Below are 22012 nucleotides of genomic sequence, written 5' to 3' on the forward strand. Positions count from 1 at the left end.
CATATCAGTATTCAGGTACATTCATTCCAAATAATAAATAATAAAATAATAAAAATAAAGTCATAAATTTATATCTGCGAAACATCTGTGCAATCTGGCAAACGCAAATTTAGACGTTCTGACTCTATTGCCAAATCTATCCGGTAATCTATCAGGGCAATTGCCACAAAAAAATTTCTAATAATTAACTACAGTTAATATCAAAACAAACAACAAATATTTATTCGTTCGTGTTTTACATAAATTAAAACATAGCAAAATCCATAAAATAATGTAAAAAAGATAGTTTTCAAAGTCAAAGCTTTCTCTGTATATTTGAACAGTGCAACATAATTATACATTATAATCACATGGCAACACTGTCAAACTTAAATTCAACGTCCTGTGAAAATCTAATGTGGCTAACTTCTCAGACCCTCCAATTTAATGATGTCTAAATAAGATTACAATACACGTAAATCAAAATGTAATTCCGTACAGGTTGGAACAAATTGCATATCAAAGTTTATATATACAGGGTGATTCATTAAGAATGTCCAATCAATCTCTGAGTTGTAGATTCTAGACCTCAAAATATTAAGATTTAACCCAAATTGCTTAAATAAAATGTGCCCCGTTACTAAGCTAAAATTTTATTGTTTTATTTAAAAATTTAATAACTATTTTTACCCAGAACTTTAAAACTGGTTGACAATTCCTTGTCATACTTTGCAGTAAGTGTAACTACCATACACCCAACTAAATTACGATAAGCAAACGTTTCTGCCTGCTACCAGAGGCGTGCGACAGAGGACAGTGCATAGTTAACCCTTCCCAAATTCTACGCCACTGGCAGAATTGCTAATTTAGCATAATATTTCGAATCTCCAATACTTTCTAGGTAAATAATAGATCCTTTATTCGTAACGATAAAGTCATTAGTTTTCAAATATCTCGAAAAATAATGATTTTATCGTTACGAATGAAGAGTATATTATTTACATAGAAATTATTGAGGAATCAAAATATTGTGCTCAAATAGTAATTCCGCCAGTGGCGTAGAATTTGGAAAGGGCAAACCATTCACTGTCCGCTGTCATACGCCTCTGGTAGTAGCCTCAAACATTTATTTATCATAATTTAGTAGGATGTACATTACCTACAATGTCTGCCAATTATGACAAGAATATGCCAAATAGTTTTAAAGTACTGGGTAAAAATATTTATTAAATTTTTAAATAAAACACCCCGTAACTCAGTAACGAGTCACATTTTATTGAAGTGATTTGGGTTAAATATTAATATTTCAAAGTCTAGAGTCTACAACTCGAGAGATTGGACATTCTTAATGAATCATCCTAAATCATTACAAAGACACATTATTATAGTATAAAAAGATCGAAGGCAACCCCACAGGCCCAACTATGCGGAAATACGTATATACATAATATACCTACTGTTGCCTTAAATCTTTTTATGTATTTCCCTTTGTACTCACATTCACTAGGCGAGTTTTACCTATAATTTTCCTTATCTATATTTATATTTTTGTATGTACTGGCTTGCTCAACATTATTTATTGTATACACTGTGGGACAAATTTGTTTAAAACCCATTTTACCCTTAAATAACTTTTTTATTTTTTTCCGATTTTGATAAAATTTGAAACCTATATTAATAGCGCATATTTAAGTTAAAATTTACAAGACTAGCGCAAAAAATTAAGGGTGGTATAAATAAGGGTCAATTTTATTAAGGCTTACTTTCAAGGTGGTTGCAAAAGTCATCCTGATAATATTTAAATTCAAAAATTGTTAAAAATTATTAATAAATATCCGTAAAGACTACCCATAAAATAGTGTTAAAAATTTTTAAGCCTTTGATGCCAATTAAATGATATTCTGAAAGGGCATACATAGTATTTTTGTTAAATTTATTTTTTATTCAAAAGGTAATACAAATTTTTTTCAATAAGTAAAACAACTTAAAATTAATTAACTAAATACATTATGGATGTGTCCCCATGGTTATTTACTACAGCTTGCAGTCTTCGATGCCACTGTCCAATTGAACGGTTAATAATTTCTTGGTCGAATAAGTTCCAACAAAAAATTATCCGATATTTTAATTCATCGGCAGTTTTGAAAATAGAGTTTTCCTGAACCTTGGCGTCTAATATACTTCCAATATTTTAATCAACCAGGTTAAGATCAGGGCTATTTGGAGACCACATTAGGTACGTTAGGTTCGATGAAATCTGCAACTTGTTATCGTGCTTCTGAATGTATGGGATGGGGTCTTGTTGAAAGGTGAAGTCGTGTCTAATATTTTCAATGTCAGCAAGCATAATGGTTAAAATATCTCTCTCATAAATTTCAGAACTTATTTTTGTTTTTTCCATCATTTATACTGCTAGGTAAACCATCACTTAGGCGGAAAAATTACTACTTTGAACTAAAAGTAAATATAGCGGTATGTCAGATTTCTTTGTGGCATCAGAGTAAACCCTATTGTTTTGGGGTTTTTTGGTTGACGCAATGAAAAAACTTTTTCCTCTGAAAACCAGATTTTTTCAATTTGTTGTCTGCTTCTGAACCTCCTTAATAATAACTGTCAGCTTCTCTCAAATGTTTTGATCCTTGTATCTGCAGATATTTTTGGCAATAAATTTTTTGGCAAGGACAGATATAAGACACCGTGCTGTTGTGAGTCCTTTGTTATTCATCACTCTAATGGACGAAATATGCCAAAGAATGCAGGACCAGGGGTAAGGTAAACAGAACTAGGACTGAGGTGTATAAACTTCAACAAGTACAATGTATGTATATGTGGTGTTTGTGGCAAAATCAGAAAAAGACTTTTAAGTGAATGTGAATGTTTGGAAAGAAACTTTTGAAATTTCAGATGAAAGTAAATATTGAAAAGACAAAAGCTCTAGTAATATCGAAACCTACAGAAAATATTAATGTGAAGCTAAATTATAAGACCATTATACAAGTAGAGAAGAGTGCAACAAAATTATACTATAATAGGGAGTTAAATGACTTAACATTTAAAATGACTGGTTATTTCCATATTTTTATATTTCGTTTATTATACTACGTATTGCGTCCGTTCAATTATAAAAAGTATATATAGGTATTACTTACCAGTTTCTTTTCGATAACATTCAATTTTCTTGATCATATGTCCACAAGGGCTTGTTATGTTGCAATCAACCAATTCTTTACACCTTGTTCTACAGGGTTCATTACATTTTTTCTTGCATTGATGACCGCATGGTAAAATACGGGGACATACACCATCTCTACAATATTTTCTGTCAGCTTCATTTTTACATTGAATTTCTATAACGTGATTGCAGTCTGGTACGGTTTTTTCTACCTATTATAATAAATTATATACATAACTTAACAATTCATACATCGAAATTTGAGAAAAGTTATAAATAGGGTGGAAGGCAATTATAGTCACTTAAGAGTTTCACCTCCTATTTTGTTGAACCTTCATCTATTTTCAAAAAAATCGGTGAGTAGTTAGAGGATACCTCAAAGAACAAAGGTGACATAATGCCAACTTGCGCTTTTACCCTGGGGTGGATGCCATTCCTTCTCGAGGGGTGAAAATTATTTTAAAAATAATACCATAAATCGATAGAGGGACAAATTCTAAGCAAAATTTGTTATACATATAAAGCTATTAATACAAATCAATACTTTTTGAGTTATTAAAGATCAAAGATTTTATTTTTCGTAAAAAAATACATATTTTAAAGCTGTTTTTCACGTATAACTCAAAAACTATAAGCTTTTGCAAAAAAGTTATTATTACCAAAATTGAAAATAATAAAAAATTTAATACACTCCTCACTTACAAAACTAATCTAATGTTAATTCAAAGTGAGTTATGGGTAATTGAATGTATATTTTTTTCTACGAGTACTCAAATCTAACTATTCAAGCCTAAATAACATTAAAATATAAGTTAATAGCATTAAAATTAAGTAAGTTATGATGAAAATTAGAGAACCCTTTCGATTTTTTTAAGAAAAAGTGAAAACTAAAACACGTAGGTAATTTCCAAAAAAATTAAAATTTATGGTAATCCTTAAACTAATCTATTTATAGTAGCATAATTAATGATTTCAACAATTTTTACCGGTTTAAAATGCATATTTTTGAAAAACACATAATTTAAAAAAATCATAATTTTTACAATTATCGTAATTTTTATTTTCTTCTGATAATACGTAAAAACGATATATTAGCCAAATTTTAGTTTTTTTTTATATCAAATATTTTACCTTTTTACTATTTCTGTAGGGTAAAAAATAAGCAAGATAGAAACGTTTAAAGCTTAAATTTTGCTGCGAGAACCATGTAACCGGGGCCATTTAGGTATCCTTATAATAAAAAAAAAAGTAAGGGGTTTAAAAGATTAAATTGTGGTTTAATAACCATTGGAATTAACTTTCAAATGGTATTTAGGTGAGTCTGATATCGTAAAAATTAACGGAGGTATTTAAATAAAACATTAACATTTTTTGGAAAAAATTTTAAAAGATAAATTTTGAAAAAATTTTGGAGCATAAATTTTGAAAAAATTTTGGAGCATAAATTTTAATGCTATCAATTTGTTCATTTAAAAAATATACATTGAATTACCTATAACTTGCTTTAAGTTAACATTAAGTTTTTCTATTAAGGAGTTTATTTCGTTTTTTATTAATTTCGATTAAAATTATGTATAATTTTTGTCAAACATTAAATACATAAAATTTTGAAATTAATAATTTATCAGACTTTAAATAAGGGTATTTAAATGATCTAAATAACGATATCAATTTTCTAAACTAGGTATCAACACATATATTGGGTTTTGTATTTAATATCTCGACGAAATTTATAAATAATTTCAAAATTTCACCTTGAATATTCATAATAGACGCTACATATTATTATCGTTTTTTAAGATCGGGTTGTAAAGGAGTTTTTAATAACATAAAAATAAACTTACGTGCATAGAAATCGGCCCACTTAAAAATTTGATCTTTTTTGATATTTCCTAAACCTGTTGGCCGATTTAAGTGATTTTTTGAACATGTTATAGCCTGATTCTTTAACAATACTACTGTAATAATATTGTTGCTAAACAGGTAAATTTTCATTGTATACCGGGTGTACCAATCAAACTGTGTTTTTTTTTCTGAAAGTTCGCATCACCCTGTGGAATATTCTAGCATTTATAAAATACTTAAACTAGAACCCAACTATAGCCTCAGGTTTCCTTAACATTCTGTTTTTTGAATAATTCGTTTATGTTTGATAATAAAAAAGTTAGGTACCTTAACAACTAGACATGTTCTTTATCAATACACGGTGTTTCTAAATAAGTGCGACAAACTTTAAGGGATAATTCTGCATAAAAAAATAATAAGAGTTGGCTTTAGAAACGTTTGTCCGCATATGTTTCGTTTCCGAGATACGGGATGTTGAATTTTATCTTACAACCTGGCGATTTATTTTATTGCTTTAAAACCGGTTGAGATATGCCAATGAAATCTGGTGGGTTTTAAGACGTAGTTATTGCACATCTTTTGACATACAATTAAGAATTTAATATTCACCATTAGCGCGCATACGTGTAATATGCCAATCATATTACCCGTATGCACGCTAGTGGTGACAGGGCCGGTTCTAGGGTTTGAGCGCCCCGGCCAAAACAAAATTTGGCGCCCTTTCATACGAAATATTATATATACTGCAAATATAAAAAAAAAAAAATAGTAAAAAACTAATCAGCCAATAGAATATGCAGTCCATTTAAGACGAAAAATGGACTGCTACAGGGCTGTTCCATATCCCCTATCATATTTTAAATATTCTTGAAAAAAACCCTGAAATCATAAACCATGGAGAAGAAATTGCGAAGGAATTGGTATACCAGTAACAAAAGAATAGGCTGGAAATAGACGAAGGTAAAAAAATCAAAGGAACAGACAAGTACAAGTATTTAGAGGTTTCAAATATCAAACAAAGGAACAACTGAAGAAGATAATATAAAACATAGACTAGGACAAACAAAAGACTGCATATGCAAATTTTGAAAATTAATCCGATATTGTTGGACAAGAACATCAGTATAAAAACAAAAAGAAGAATATATCACACCATGGCAAGAAGTGTCCTGACTTATGGGTGTGAAAATTGTATAATAAATAAGAAAACCAAAAACAAAATAAGAGCAACAGAAATCGAATTCCTAAGGAAAAGCTGTGAGTAACAGCTAAAGCTAAGAGCAACAAAAAGAGATAGAATAAATAACAAAGAGATTAAGAAAAGAATGGAAATGAACTCAGATATAATAGACTACATAGAGCAGAAGTAATTAACCTGGTACGGAAAAGAAGAAAAGCAGACAAAAAACGTTGGATCGACAGAATAACAGAGTGGAGCCCGATAGGAAGAAGAAAGAAAGGCAGACCCAAAGATCTTTCAGAGGTGAAGTGGACGAAGCAATGGAAAGAAGAAATCTGCAGGAAGTGGACTGGCAAAACAGACAGAACTGGAGAGAACGGTTGAGCGAAGGAATACACTAAAAAATGTGGAAAAGGATACAGGGTGTTTCTAAATAATTGCGACAAAATTTGAGGGATAATTCTACATGAAAAAATTATGACAGTTTATTCTATAAACGTATGTCCGCAAATGTTTTGTTTCCGAGAAACGAGGTTTTGTACTTTTTCTAACAAACTGACAATTTAATGATGTTTCAAAAAAATCATTTTGGAATTCCTCGTTCAATTTTTGATAAAAAATTTACCATTTTTTCATACGGACGGGCCTTTTTTATGCAAAAAATAAACCATATTAACGCTTACAAAGTATTCGAAATACGCTTCTATACATTTATATGAAGAAGAACTTGTCATTCCTAATTCATACATAAGTACCCAGATTGTTAGAAAAAAATTTTAAATGAAGAAATAAATCACTTTACAATGAAAGAATAGGTAAATTTAATTACTAAGACCGATGAGAATATATAATTTTTAAAAATCACTTCAAATGTTCAAAATTCCCGTCGTTTACCTCATAACCTCATGTGTAATAAGTTAATATTATGATTTCCTACCATAAATTTAATTATTCATTTATTTTTTTATTACGTGGAAGGATAGCTACTTACCGAAATTTATGTAACGAAAAAATAATAAAAATTTATTAATTCCACAACTAATATTTTACAAAATTTTTTTTTATTCCACTTTAAAGTAAACGCGCCAGTGTTAATGCAAATTTACAGAAAGACAAAATTATTTAACCAAACAGTTTTACAACATAAGCACCAGTAGGTATGTATATAGTATCACTGACTATTCTTCCTAATTTTGTTGATAATTTAAAATTTGATGTTCGTCAATTTTTAAAGTAGATTGTTGACATACGTGATACCTACGTGACAAATGACCCAAAAAAATGAACAACCTTTTTAAATCGTAAAAAGAATGTGTCTGCATTAATTTTGTATGAGTGATAAAAACCATAACATTTCTTAGGTTGCATTATAAGTGAGCTTTGGTTTTAGTCTATTAATCTTTTTTTTGAGTTATGAATTCTGACTACAGATAGAAATATTTTTCTTATAAATAATATTAGAATTATTCAAATAATGTCACAGGAAAAATGTTCAAAGTTAATATGTAAAATCAAAAAAATAATGAGTGAAAAAACATATATTTTTATATCGGCGTCCTTCAAAATTTGGCGCCCCTCAAAATTTGGCGCCCCGGGCGGTCGCCCGTTTAGCCCGCCCCTTTATCCGGTGAATATAAAATTCTCAATTTTATGTCAAAAATCCGCAATACCTCTTAAAACCTATCAAATTTCATTTGGCTCAAAACACCGTGTATTGATGAAGAACATGTCTAGTTGTTAAAGTATCTAACTTATTTATTATCCAACATAAACGAATGAATCAAAAAGCAGAATGTTAAGAAAACCTGATGATATAGTTCGGTTTAAATTTCAGTATTTTATAAATGCTAGAATATTACACAGGGTGATGCAAACTTTGAGAAAAAAAACACAGTTTGATTGGTACACCCGGTATACAATGAAAATGTACCTGTGTAGCAACAATATTATTACAATGGGGCTACAATAAAGAATCGGGCTATCATGTTCAAAAAATCACTTAAGTCGGCCAACAGGTTTAGGAAATATGAGACGTCAAAAATGACCAAATTTTTAAGTGGGCCGATTTCTATGCACGTAAGTTTATATACAAATACAGTGCTAGTCAAAAGTCTGTACCCCCCTCTTATCTTTTGAACGGTTATACCTATACATAATAGTGAAATTTGGAGGGAGGAAATAAACAGATGTAAGCTTAACTAGTCATGACAGGTGACGTAATAGTGACAGATGACGTTACAGAGCCACTGTGACCGATAATTTTAAATGGGACCTTATAGCAAGTAATACCTTGTTTGACAGGTATTCAAAATACCTATTCAGGCATGCCAATTTTTTTGGGTTTAAGTTGATTTTGATTTTGGTGAATAAATTAAATAAATATAAAATTGTAGTTTCGCATTCAATTAATAAAAATTTAAAGGTCTGCCTGTGGTTTTTTTTTGTCAAAAAAGTTGACGTTTTTCAATTCTCTAGTAGTTTTTACGTCAACGTTAACCTTTTTGATAAGTTATCGTAGGCGGAATTTTGAATATTTATTTATTATCTGAATGATAGGCGAAACTACAATTTTATATTTATTTAACTTACTTATCAAAATTAGCTTAAAAATTATCAAACAAAATTAGTATGACTAAATAGGTATTTTCAATTCCTTTCAAACGAGGTAGCACTTGCCATAAGGTCCCATTTAAAATTATCTGTCACAGTGGCGCTGTAAAGTCATCTGTCATTATTACGTCACCTGTCATGACTAGTTAAGAAGCCTACGTCCGTTTATTTCCTCCCTCCAAATTTCACTATTATAGGTATAACCGTTCAAAAGATACGAGGGGGAGTACGGACTTTTGACTAGCACTGTAGATATGTAGATATGCACTTCATTAAAAACAAATGCTACTATGCAAAAGCAAAAACTATGCTAGACTTACGTGAATAATCATGTTCATTAAAATTTTTATATAACCCCTTAATGTACACATTAAATTTTAAGTTGCAGTCGAAAAATGATCGAATTTTTTTAAGTGGAAATGTGTTTATCGATACATCAGTATCAGACTGCACCAACTCAAAATTTTTCAATATTGAGATAAGTATGAGGAAATGGTTAAAATATGTTTATTTATCAGTTTCAAATTACACCATCTCAAAATTTCAACCCCATTGTAAAAATTTTGACTTGTCAACATGCAGAATCGAATATTTTTCTTACAACGTCGTAGTTTCATACCGCATCACTTTGAGTTAGTGCATAATGAAACTTGATCGGTAGAACTGCTGTCAGCTACTAACTCAAAATGTTTGTGAAAGCTGCTTGCACTGACCGTTGCTAAATTAAATGTTCGGAAAAATTTAGTGATACAGAAAGAGAAGAACTGTTAAATAACTACTGGGGTCTTGGTGATTTAAATAGGCAGCGATATTTTATAGTTAACAATGTAATGCCGGTTAAGCCAAAATATCAATATAAGAAAGAAGGGAGTCATAGAAGCGAAAATATAGCTTATTACTTTGAGATGAGAAATGAAAAAATTAGAGTATGTAAAGTTTGGTTTATGAACACTTTAAACATTCCGAATAGGATAATAATGAAAAAGCATGCACAGCAATTAAAAAAAAAACAGAGCTAGGGTTTGCACAGAATGACAATCAAGGAGGAAAAAAATGCTGGGCGACCAAGGGTGCTAGATGATGTAAAAGAATTCGTGAGGTCCCACATCAAATTTTTTCCAGTAATTTACTCTCATTATTGCGGAGCAAGAAAAAACAAATCTCTAAACTTAGCCACCATGTACAGACTGTACCAAGAAAAATGTAGAGGAGAACTGAAAATTCCCGTAAACTCAATTATTACACCAAGATTTTCAACAGGGAATTTAATATTGCCTTTTTTCAGCCAAAAAAACCAGTGTAAAAAAGTAGTACAACTTAAGTATGATGCACATATCAGAAAAAAAAATCAGATTCACTACAGTACTGTAGTTTGTTGCTTTCTTCTCCAAGTTGTATTATCACTACTAAAATGGAGATCGGAGTGATTTTCTTTTTACATGAGACGCCTATTATGTTACATCTTCACTATATTTGATATTTCTCACAAACATTGTTATAGTTTTTTGTGGCACGAACGTATCGCAAGCAGGTGTTAATGAAATAAGTACGTATCTTTGGCAGTATCTAAAGAACCATGGGACCTCAATATGAGCACATATTTTACTCCGATAATTGCCGAAAAACAAGTTCATTGCTTGCTTGTTTTTATATTGCTGTCAAAACTTAGCAATAAAAAGCATAACCCACAAATGCTTAGTAGTTGGACATACTCAAAATGAGGGTGATGCGATGCATGCCCTCATAGAAAAAGAAAAAAAAAGATACCTAAAAGAAAACCCGCTCTATATTTTATCGCAAATGGTACCGATAATTATTAGCCTGGTTAAGAAAACTTCCAATAAAAATAGCGGAAAAGAAGTGAAAGGCAGAATTTACAAAACAGTCATCAGACCAATAAAGACATACGCGGCAGAAACACGACCCGACACAGAGAGGACAAAAGGATTGCTCGAAACAGCGGAGATTAAATTCCTTCGAAAAATCGATGGTAAGACTCTATGGGACAGAGCTAGAAGTACAGATATACGACGGAGATGCAAGGTGGATAACGTTAATAACTGGATAAGAAACAGAAGAATAGAATGGAATGACCACATAAGCCGAATGACAACAAATATAGTAGTCAGGACAGCGAGAGACGGTTCCCCAATAGGAAGGCGATCAGTGGGAAGACCACGAAAACGATGGAAAACGACAACTTACTAGAGGCACATTGAAAAAACAGACAGAGTCATGTCTATACAAAAAGAAGAAGAAGAGAAGAAGAAAACTGGACGGCCAGGTATGCTACAGAAGAAATTGCCGAAGTGTATGAAGTAAAAGTTTACAAAAAATTGGGAAAATTTTTAATATAAATGAAGCCGGAGACAAAATAAAATGGAGCGAAATACAAATTCTAAGAGTTGAGAAAAACCAGCCACATAAAATAATGTAAAAGAAGTCTTATTTTGATGAAAATTATAATGTCATGTCATAAATATTCGGTAAAACAGAACGAGCGTGGCTTATGACGAACCATCTCTCATCCTCTCCAATAAACCTCCAGTTTTTCCAGAACGTACCAACTTCTGCCACAGCTACCGCTGCTGAAGAAAGTGACAATTCAAAAGTATTTTGATTTTATTATATTGTTTCATAACAAGGAAACAATAATGATTTTATTAGAAAAAAAATACTTAAATAATTTTATTTTATTTCCATACAAATACCCTATACAAAATGCACTAACTGTTAAAAAATCATGTGGCGACAGTTTCATAGTGCACCAACTCAAAAAAAAAATCTGAATTCTAAAAAAAATGAATTAAAAATTATCATTTAAAAGAACCATAAAGTAAACATCTAATTCCAAAATTTTGTTCTATTTGAAAAACAAATGGACCATTTACAACAGATTAAAAATATTTCCTCCCAGAAAAAATCAGTTAAAGTTGATTTGTGACGAACTATGTTTTTTGAGTTGGTGCACTCTGATACTGATGTATCGTATGTATAATGTAATTAGTCCGTTCTTTAACGGTAAAATATTGCAAAATCTCTAAATTTTAAAGAACCGCTTGGATTGACATGAAATTTTGCATACACATAGCTAACAAGTCAAAGAAAAAAAGTGATATTGTGCCGATATGTGCTTTTGCCCTGGGGGTGGTTTTCACCCCCTTTTGGGGGTGAAGAAATATTCGTCCAAAGAAAGTCAGGAAATGGATAAACTGGCTAATTTTAAGTAATTTTTGTTCTATATAGTTTTTTCAATACTTTTTATACTTCAATACTTTTGAAGTTTCTGAAAAGTCAATACTTTTTCGAGTTATTTGGCAGTGAATATGTTCATTTTTTCAACAAAATAACCACGATTTTAGACGGTTTTTCGCAAATAACTCAAATAGTAAGTATTTTGTCGAAACAACATTCTTAGCAAAAATATAGCCTGTAAAAATTTTTAAAAAATTGTGTATATATCACGTCGCTACACCTAGTAGAAGCAGAGTTATAGCTAATGAAAAATAGGTTCATATTCGTCAAATTCCAAATGGAATATTTTAACGTGAAATAATCAAAAATGAAGCACATTTCGGGGAAAACTCATCAACTTATTTAAAGTGTTTAAAAAAAGGTTCATTTTTGTTTTAAAAAAAATTTCTAGCATCAAAATTAAACAAGTTACGCCCAAAATAAAGTTAGTCCCTTTTGGTTTTGGTAAAAAAATCGAGAAAATCACCCCCTAATTAGTATCTTAAATGAACTTAATCGTTACGACTTCACAAGTTTCTTGACTCGTGTAGGTATATATTGTTTATATTATCTGTTTCATCGGTTCAAAGTCCTTATTATTGAAAGGGCTGTAGTTAAAAGGGGTTGAACGATTCACTGATCACGAATGTATGCAAATTTAGAAACACCAAATCTTAATCAATTTTTGTCTAACAGAAAAACAAAAAAATACACGATATTCAGAAAAGCAAATCTGACTTTTTTTGTTTTTCGAGATTTTTGGTATCTCTAACAATTTTTAAGTTATTTTGAAAAAAAGCATATTTTTCAAAATTTAAATTTTTAAAAATTTTACTTTGAAACCAAATTTTTTCAAAAATAAGCACTTTTAATCGATGAAACTTACAGATCATATAAACACAACATAAGTAAAATAATTTGTGGAGCGGTAACGAATAATTTCATTTAAGTTGCTAATTAGGGGGTGGTCTTCCCGATTTTTTTTTTGCAAAAACAAAAGGGACCAGCTTTATTTTGAGCGTAACTTGCCTTAATTTAATGCTAGAAACTTTTTGTAAAAACAGAAATAAAGCTTTTTTAAATACTTTAAAAAAGTTTTAAAGGGTTTTCCCCAAAAAGTGCTTAATTTTTTGGATATTTCACGTCGAAATATTCTATTTGAAATTTGGTGGATATGAATATATTTTTCATTGGCTATAACTCTGGTTCTACAAGATCCAGAGACCTAGCGAGTACAATTTTTTTTTACTTTTTTATAAGCTATATTTTTGCTAAGAACGTTTTTTTCGACAAAATACTTACTTTTTTAGTTATTTGCGAAAAACCTTCTAAAAATGTGGTTATTTTGTTGAAAAATGAAACATATTCACTAGCAAATAACTCGAAAAGTGTTGACTTGGCGAAAAAGCTCTATAGAACAAAAGTTACTTAAAATTAGTCAATTTACCCATTTCCGGACTTATTTTGGACATATATTTCAAAATTTTACCATGTAATATTACAGATATTGTATAACAGATCCTAAATGATTTATTTCGTTGAGATCAGATTATTAAGGAGCTTTTAAAAGTATGAAAATATACAGGATGTTCATTTAAAAATAAAGCTTATAGACTAGGCTTGCGTAAATCACCCTGTACATTTCAATTCATGTTTCAAAAACGCAAATTTATATATAAAAATCGACGGGCTTTTTATAATTTTTTAAAACAAGGACAGAAATAATTTTACTGCATAAGTGCCTTCCACACTGTATATTTTCCATTATAAGTATTAAATGATTTAAGGTTTTAGAGAATAGTGTTTAAAACCCGCTTGCAGTAAGCTACAAATATGAGTCAATGAATGATCAATATATTGGATAGGTTATCATTAGCATTGATAATGGTTGTCTAGGTAAGACCGATCACCATGAAAATGTACACACAAAACGTTTTCAAGCTAAGATTGCATCGTTTATCGATTCAATTGACGATATGGATGAAACAGTTTACTATTTTTCTGGGGGTTGTGTGGTTATAATAATTCTGACACAAACATTACCGCTTCTTTAATCCAAAGTCAGATCACATAGGGGAGATGGAGGTAATGAGAGCCAGTGGGAAATGGGAGCCACCTTACTATTACGGATTGTAGCCTAATAAAATTAAAAAAAAAAATTAAAATATAATTCCGTACAGGTTGGAACAAATTTTATATCAAAGTTTAAGTGAATACAAAAGATATTTTCAAAAAAGTATCCAAATCATATAAGGGGATCATAGTTTAAATAATTAAAAAGGGGTCACTTTTGCATAATATTTACTTTTTTAACTGCTGGTGTAATTTACATTTCAATGAAGGCCTTTAGGATTTTTTTCTGCAAAGTTATCGGATAAATATTTCACCTAAAACTTACTAAATTCAATTTGACCCCCTATTTATTTAAATAATTACATATATATAAAATTTAAAAATCAAATTTGCAAAAAATAATTATATGCGTTTTAAATAAGTAATACAAATTATTTTATTTTATAGGAGAAGTTGCAATATGAAATCAGTATTAAGCGAAAAAAAAAATTGGTTAAAAAATATTTAATAATGTGACTTTTGTTTGTACAATGAGAATTAGAGTTTTTTTTAGGATTTTTATTCTTGTTTTTGTTTTTACCATTTTCCTTAGATTTAGTTTATTATATAACCTTTGTCAGAAAGTATCCTTCTTTTAACTATTAAAATAACTGGTTGCTCCCATTACCCGCATGATGGGGTAATGGGAGTCAAATCTTGTTTTTATATTTTTTTAAATAAATTTTTTTATAATTAGTTTTATTTAAAAAATGTGACAGATAATAAAAATATGCATGTAAACATTCCTATACCAACATTTTTTGTTTCAAAGCTATTATTTTGGTTTAATACTATATTCTACAAGTGAGAAAAAAGACATATTTCTCACGCTCACGCGCGCAGAAGTTTGTTGGCACGAGCCGATGGTAAGTGCCGCAAATCAAGCGAAATATGTCATTTTCTCACATGTTGTACACTGTACTTTTTCTATGGATGCGTTGTTGTCAAGAGTTCAAACTTCAAAATTAAATAATTTAGGTGCTTTTATGCATGTATATTATATGCATAAACTTAATAAAATACATATACATATATTATATAGAAACATTATTTATGAAGATGACATTGAAACGGTTGGAAAGTTTAGATACCTGGGAGTAGAAATATATGCCGACGGATCAGAAGATGGAGAAGATGAAGAGAATAACGCAGGCAAACAGAGCTTATTTTGCCCTCTCCCATATACTTCGGTCTAAAAATGTCCACCGAAATACAAAGATGAGAATCTATAAAACCTTAATTCAACCAATTACATGATACGGCAGAAAAGCGTGGATCCTGAAAGAAACATCCAAAAACGAACTCCACGCATTCGAAAGCAAAAAGGAAATACTGAGGAGAATACTGGGACCTGTGAGGGAAAACGGAATCTTCAGAAGTCGATACAACAACGAGCTTTATCAACTTTGAAAGGAAGCACCCCTGTCAGACTTCATTAGAATACAAAGATTGCAATGGGCCAGACATGTGATAGGAATGGGAGAGGATAGGCTACCAATAAGAGCACTCAATGCTAGAATGCAGGGAAAGAGACCGGTTGGGAAGCCAAGAAAGCGCTGGGAAGTGGGAAGGCACAGCAAACTGCGACGCACAAGCCCTTTTAGGAGTCCGTGTATGGAGAACAGCAACCACAGACAAGCAAGGGTGAAGGCAAAAAATAAAGGAGGCCAAGGCTCAATTTGGGCTGTAGTGCCGTAGAAGAAGAATAGATATATGTAAGTATTTGATATTCTTAATATTTGTATATTTTATTTATTTAAAATTATAATTAACAGTTATATTTGAACAGTTTTGAAAGGTACTTCCTGGTAAGTTTTTCTTAGTATTACGGCGATAATATTATGTATGGAAACCCGGCAGAGAACCAGTGAGAAATTATTTTTCATTGCAATGGCCAACTTTTAACACTGCGTGAGAAATTGTTCGTTTTGAATGTATGTAAGTAGTGAGAGAAGTTGCACATTGTATAACATCTATTGGGACCGTGCAAGTTCGGCAAAGTGACCTCTATTTCTACGCTCTGTACTTTTATTCGCACTTTTAATTATATTGGCCAATTATATTAGTCCTGGTTGCTGGATAATTGTCAAGGCCATAGTCCAAAAAAATAATAAGAAGAAAAAATAAGACGCAGGTTATGTTATGCAAAAGTAAACAATTGTATGTAGTAAATAAAATTAGTTATTAAAATGTAGTACTGCAAGCAAAATACAATTAATTAAATTTACCTTTATATAATAATTGCATATCATATGAATGTTGTGGAGTAATATATAATTTTTCTGCTTCAATGACAGAAGGTATGAAATATACGTCAATTTGACAATTTCAATTGACAATATGAATTATTTAAGATACATAGTTGCAATATTTCTCCGCGACTCGCGCACGGTCGTTTCTCGTTTCCCTTCCAAGTACTTGCACACCGCGAATAGAGAAAAACAATTATTCCCTTAGGTGGCTCTCATTTCTCCCCGCTCTGTTGTGTTGAAATATCCCAAAACAGTTACATATACAGTAATTTAATCTAATTCTTTTATGTATTTTTCCACTCTGTTTGTTAAACGTTAAATAATTACAGAACTATAATAATTAAGAGAGAAATTTAACTAAAACCATGAGAAAGTACATTAAAGAATATGTGTACGTACCAACTCTTTACAATCTCCACAAGGTTCCTCACATTTTTTCATACAAATATGACCGCATGGTAGTTGCTTCTTACAAGGTTTTTTGCAAGTTATAGTGTCAGGATCCAAACAGCATGCTACCTTGAACATATGGGAACATTTGGTACGACTTTTTAGAACTTCCATCTCACACAGTAAGCATTCTTCAAAGCAAGCTTTGTCACATTTATGAGGTTCTTCCGTACTTGTGCATCCTTGAAGTTCTCGTTCACACGGTTTTATACATTTATACTGAAAAAGAGCATCACTGTTTAAATAGGTAAGCAATTAAAAGTTAACAATAAATGATGACATTGTTTGTTACACCGAATTTGTTCATTCGATTCTAGTGTAATGATGCCAAAGAAATTAGATAATTTCCTTCCCCATTGTATACCATACAACTTTCGATGGCAAACCCAGTAAAATAAATCAGTTGTTTGCTATGCATTAGAATTGCGTTCTGATTTTACTTGATTTCCCAGCAAACAGACTTGAGCCCAATTACGTGATAATTACGTTAAATTTACGGCAAATTTCAACGAATACGTAACTCGGTGATTTATGACGGGAAAAAAACGTATTTCAGTGCCAAATCATTCACCTATATATTAGTGCTTTCTTTATACATGTTTGACATTAGAATAATATAAAATCATAATGACGAATATAGTACATGTTTTTTATAATATTTGTGAATTTTGGTTACATCGCAAAGGTAAATTTATTTCACGTAATAATCACGAAACAGAAATAACTTGCTTTGGTTAAATTTTGAGAAATATTTTGGAAACAAAATTTTACAACGGTGTTGGTTAAATACGTATCGCTTGAATTTTACTCATTGTATTTTATGGACGTCGAAAAATTAGATGTATTTCACGTAAAAGTAATATAAATAATACCAATATTTAAACAAAAATTTATGATTTCGCTTTTAAGATCATTTAGCATAACTATTTCAATCCAACCTTGATTTGAAGCTATTTTTTTCTTTAAAAATATCACAGGAGCTAAAATGATGTTGAGTCTTATTTTCAAATCGCGCGCGGTGATGAAGTACTACCAAGCCTTTCTCCTCCTTTAAATACCATCACGTGACTAACATATTTGGTTCGAAAACTAAAATAATCGATTTATCGAATAATAGATACGTTTCGATAGGATTATTTTTTTTATATTATTCTGGTATTGAAATAGATTTTTAGTAAGACCAATTAGTTAATAGTAGAAGAAATTTAAAAACAAAAAGAAAATTCGTAATACTAATTTAAAGTAAGTAGAATAGTTTAACTGCAATTTAAAAATAATCGATTTTTATAATCGATTATCATTACCTCTAATATCAGCTTCTCTGGCTTCTCACATTTCTCACAACAAAAAGTGAAACGTGAAGAGCTTTATTTCTCTCGTGTTATTTTAGGCGGGTTTATTTATAGTAATGTCTTTCGTATTAACGTTTACCTCACTGCTCGAGGGTTGAAGTGCCATGATGCAATTAGAAAAAACAAGAAAGTGTCGAAGTGTCCTCCTCGAAATAAAAAGTGACCTGTGTTGTGTTTTGTGTTGGCAAATTTTTTAATGTGTCTTTAGGTCGGTACCATTTTTGGTTCATTATCTTGTATAATAATTATACAGGACAAATGTTTTAAAGTCTCTAAATTCTACTAAATAAATACATTGTTAATACTTTATATGCTTGTTTTATTTATATCATATTATGAGGATAATAATTACGTGATTCATAAGTTAATTAAGGTCGAATTATTTACGTGAACCGAGGACGTATCTTTCACGTGAATACTAATATAGACATTCCCTAAAAGATACGTTAATCAACACGTATTTGCGACGTGAATTTCCCGAAAGATATTATTGCTATTTAAGGTAAATAACACGTCTATTGAAGACGAGTTATTCACGTAATTTAAAGACGTATTTTCAATGTGACATTCCAACCAAATTTTAACGTGAAATTCACGTAAGTAATTTACGTATATTGGTGACAAATGTACCCAAAATTCACGTAATTAACACGTCGGTCTGTTTGCTGGGTTCTTCTTCTTAAAGTGCCGTCTCCTCAATGGAGGTTGGCTACTACAAATGCAAACTCTTCTCTGTCTTCAGCTGTTCTTATTAGCTGTTCAAAATTTAGCCCTATCCATTGTCGGCGATTTCTGAGCCACGATAGTCTTTTCCTTCCTAGTCCTCTCCTTCCCTCGATCTTTCCTTTCACTATAAGTCGAGCATATTGGTACTTATTATTTCTCAGTATGTGGCCCAGGTATGATGTTTTTCTAACTTTCACTGCGTTAAAAAGTTCTCTTGCCTTGCCTATTCTATGCAGCACTTCTTCGTTTGAGGTATGCGATGTCCACGAAATTATGGGAATTCTCCGGTAGATCCACATGTCAAAGGTCTCCAACTTATTTATGGTTGATGTTTTAAGGGTCCATGTCTCAACTGCATAGAGAAGAGTCGACCAGACTTACTCGATTTAATGAAACGAATACTTAGTGTTTAATTTTGCCTTAAAAAATATTGGATTCCTTAACAAATATGTGGCTTACGTGGTACACATTATTATTAAAATAATTTAAGTTAATGCATGTTTAGATGCCACCAAGTTCAAACTAGAATATATGTTCTTTTATCACCGTTTTACTAGCAACCGAATGAGCTCTAATCATTGTAAAAATAATGCATAGTCCTAAAAAAGTGTTTTTGTTACTTAGATGAGGAAAAATAATTTGCGATATAGACAAGGCGAAAACGGCGGGTTCGTTGGAAAAATATTCATGAGATTTTTTTGCATAATCACATTCGTGAGACACCCCAGAATAAGGTTCAAGAAGTCGCCCACGCGAAAAGTGGTCCAATTTTTTTTAACAATTTTTTTTAATCAAATTGCAAAAATCAATGTTTTCGCCCGAAGAAACTTTTTTTTTGGATTTTTCGGAACATTCCGGACAGAAAAGGTCTCTTATAATTTTTCTCTAAAGTTGATCGTGTTCGAGTTACAAGCAATTTAAAATTTGAAAAACGCGAAAATGGCCATTATTAAGACTTAATAACTCGGTTAAAAATGATTATTATGGAAGTCATAAAGTGACTAAATCAAATTTTAAGCCCCCCCCCTTCATGACCCTGAAGAAATTTGTGCCATTAATTTATTACTAAGCTGTTATTTTTAATTATTAATAATGAGTGGTAAGATCGTAGTGACGCGGCTGTAAATGTGAGTGCGAGTGAGATTCGTCATTGGACTGCCTGAATTGCATCTATTGTATTTCGTACTCATTATGGACGGCCGCCTAACACGTGCATGGCGCTCATTATTTTTACTTAAAAATAACAGCTTAGTAAGGAAATAATGACAAAAATTTCTTCATGATCTTGTAGGAGGGGCTTTAAACTTTGATTTAGTTACTTTCTGACTTTCATAGTAATAACTTTTAACCCAGTTATTAAGCCTTAAAAATCGTAATTTCTTGTTTTTTTTTTCAATTTTAAAATGCTTTTACCTCGAAAACGACTAACTTTAGAGAAAAATTATAAGAGACCTTTTTTATCCAGAATGGTCCAATAAACCTAAAAAAATTGTTTCGGTCAAAAATATTGATTTTTGCAATTTAATTAAAAAAAAGTTGTTAAAAAAAATTGGACCACTTTTCGCGTGGGCGACTTCTTGAATCCTATTCTGGAATGTCTCACGAATGTGATTATGCAAAAAAATCTCATGGGAATATTTTCTCCAAAGAACCCGCCGTTTTCGCCTTGTCTAATAGGCTTTTCACTCATTAAATAATAAAAACAAATGGAAGCATGAAGAAAGTTTATAAATACTACCTGTATATGATCAGGATCATCCTTAATATGACAATTTCTAGTACACGCATGTCCACACGGCTCAACTCTAACATCACATGGAATCTGACATGGAAATTCATCTGGCTTCATATGACAAGGCTTTGCTGCTTTATGGCCACATGGAAGCTCGGCATTAACCAAAGAATTACACTTATATTTATCAGGATCCAAGTGGCACTCCATGGTGGCTTCGTGGCCACATTTAAGCTCTCGCCGAACAAGGTAGTTGCAAGGACCACATATTTGATAACAATATTTTTGGCATATGTGTGCCACATCATCACAAAGAACACTAAAAACAGTATACATATATACGTATGTCCCTGTAAGTTGGAACCATATGGAAAACTTTTTTGTTATTAAGTTTGCGAAAAAAAAAGTTATTGTCCATAAAAAGTTCTACATGGTCTAAAACCTGAAATGCAACCATCAGATATCAAATTTTATGAATATCATACGAGGTATGTCAAAAAATATAAATTTCCCCAAAGAGTAGGTAAAGTACCTAGCTTTATTTTTTACAATATTGAAAATTGTTATTATGAAAAGTTGTTTGAAATTATGAACTATATTCTAATACAAAACTACATTCTTCTAATTTAAAAAAAAATTAGAAAATTTTTCTTCAAATATGGATAAACAACATTATTTTCAGTTATTTCAATTATTATGATCTCTTTTATTACACATTAATTTTATGACTTCAATTATTAATTTCAACTAATTTAGAAATTCTTCGTCCCTGGTTACGTCAATAAGTTTAATAGGATACCCTACCTATATTAGAGATTTTTAGATGTGTCATAAAAAACTGTTATCAGTAATTTTCAAACTGTGTATAATATAGTATCTTAGTTTACACTTTATACAAGTATATTTGTATTAGTATTCTACGAGTAAAAGCTGTTTTAAAAAAAGCTAATATTATTTTCACTTATAACCAAAAAATACCTTGTACATGGTTGTCTGCAATTATAGTCCGCATGATCTCTATCTAAAACGTGACATATTCTTGTACAAAAGTGGTTACATTTTAATTTAGCTTCGCATTTCAATGTACAACCGCCTTCTGGTAATTTCAAAAAATCTTCCTCAGATTTGACATGAGTAATTTGACCCCGGTGAATTTGACACCGTAGGGATAAATAAGGACCAATTGCATCTTGTTTTTTAAGAGTGGCTTCTACCTGAGGCCAGGGGCCTGTTTCATAAAATTGACATGTTTACAAGTTACACGTTTACAAGTGACAAGTGTTGGCTGACAAGTATTTAAAAAATTTGTTTCATAAAATGATTGTTGACACTAGTCAAAAAATATTTTTGACATTTGTTTTCGACAAG

The 22012-nt window shown here is 31.0% G+C and overlaps 1 protein-coding gene across 1 annotated transcript in view; it reads right to left on the bottom strand.

Moving 5' to 3' along the window:
* The window catches only part of LOC126885494 (NFX1-type zinc finger-containing protein 1-like), a gene marked incomplete at its 3' end in the record, with an annotated part of 372388 nt that overhangs the window by 45273 nt on the left and 305103 nt on the right, over positions 1–22012 (bottom strand). Inside the window, 4 exon segments of the mRNA XM_050652072.1 lie at positions 3129–3363; positions 16784–17053; positions 20651–20963; positions 21623–21891. Coding sequence (XP_050508029.1) covers positions 3129–3363; positions 16784–17053; positions 20651–20963; positions 21623–21891 — 1087 coding nt within the window.

The sequence above is a fragment of the Diabrotica virgifera genome, chromosome 5, assembly GCF_917563875.1.
Source record: "Diabrotica virgifera virgifera chromosome 5, PGI_DIABVI_V3a".
In the NCBI taxonomy this organism is placed as follows: Eukaryota; Metazoa; Arthropoda; class Insecta; order Coleoptera; family Chrysomelidae; genus Diabrotica; species Diabrotica virgifera.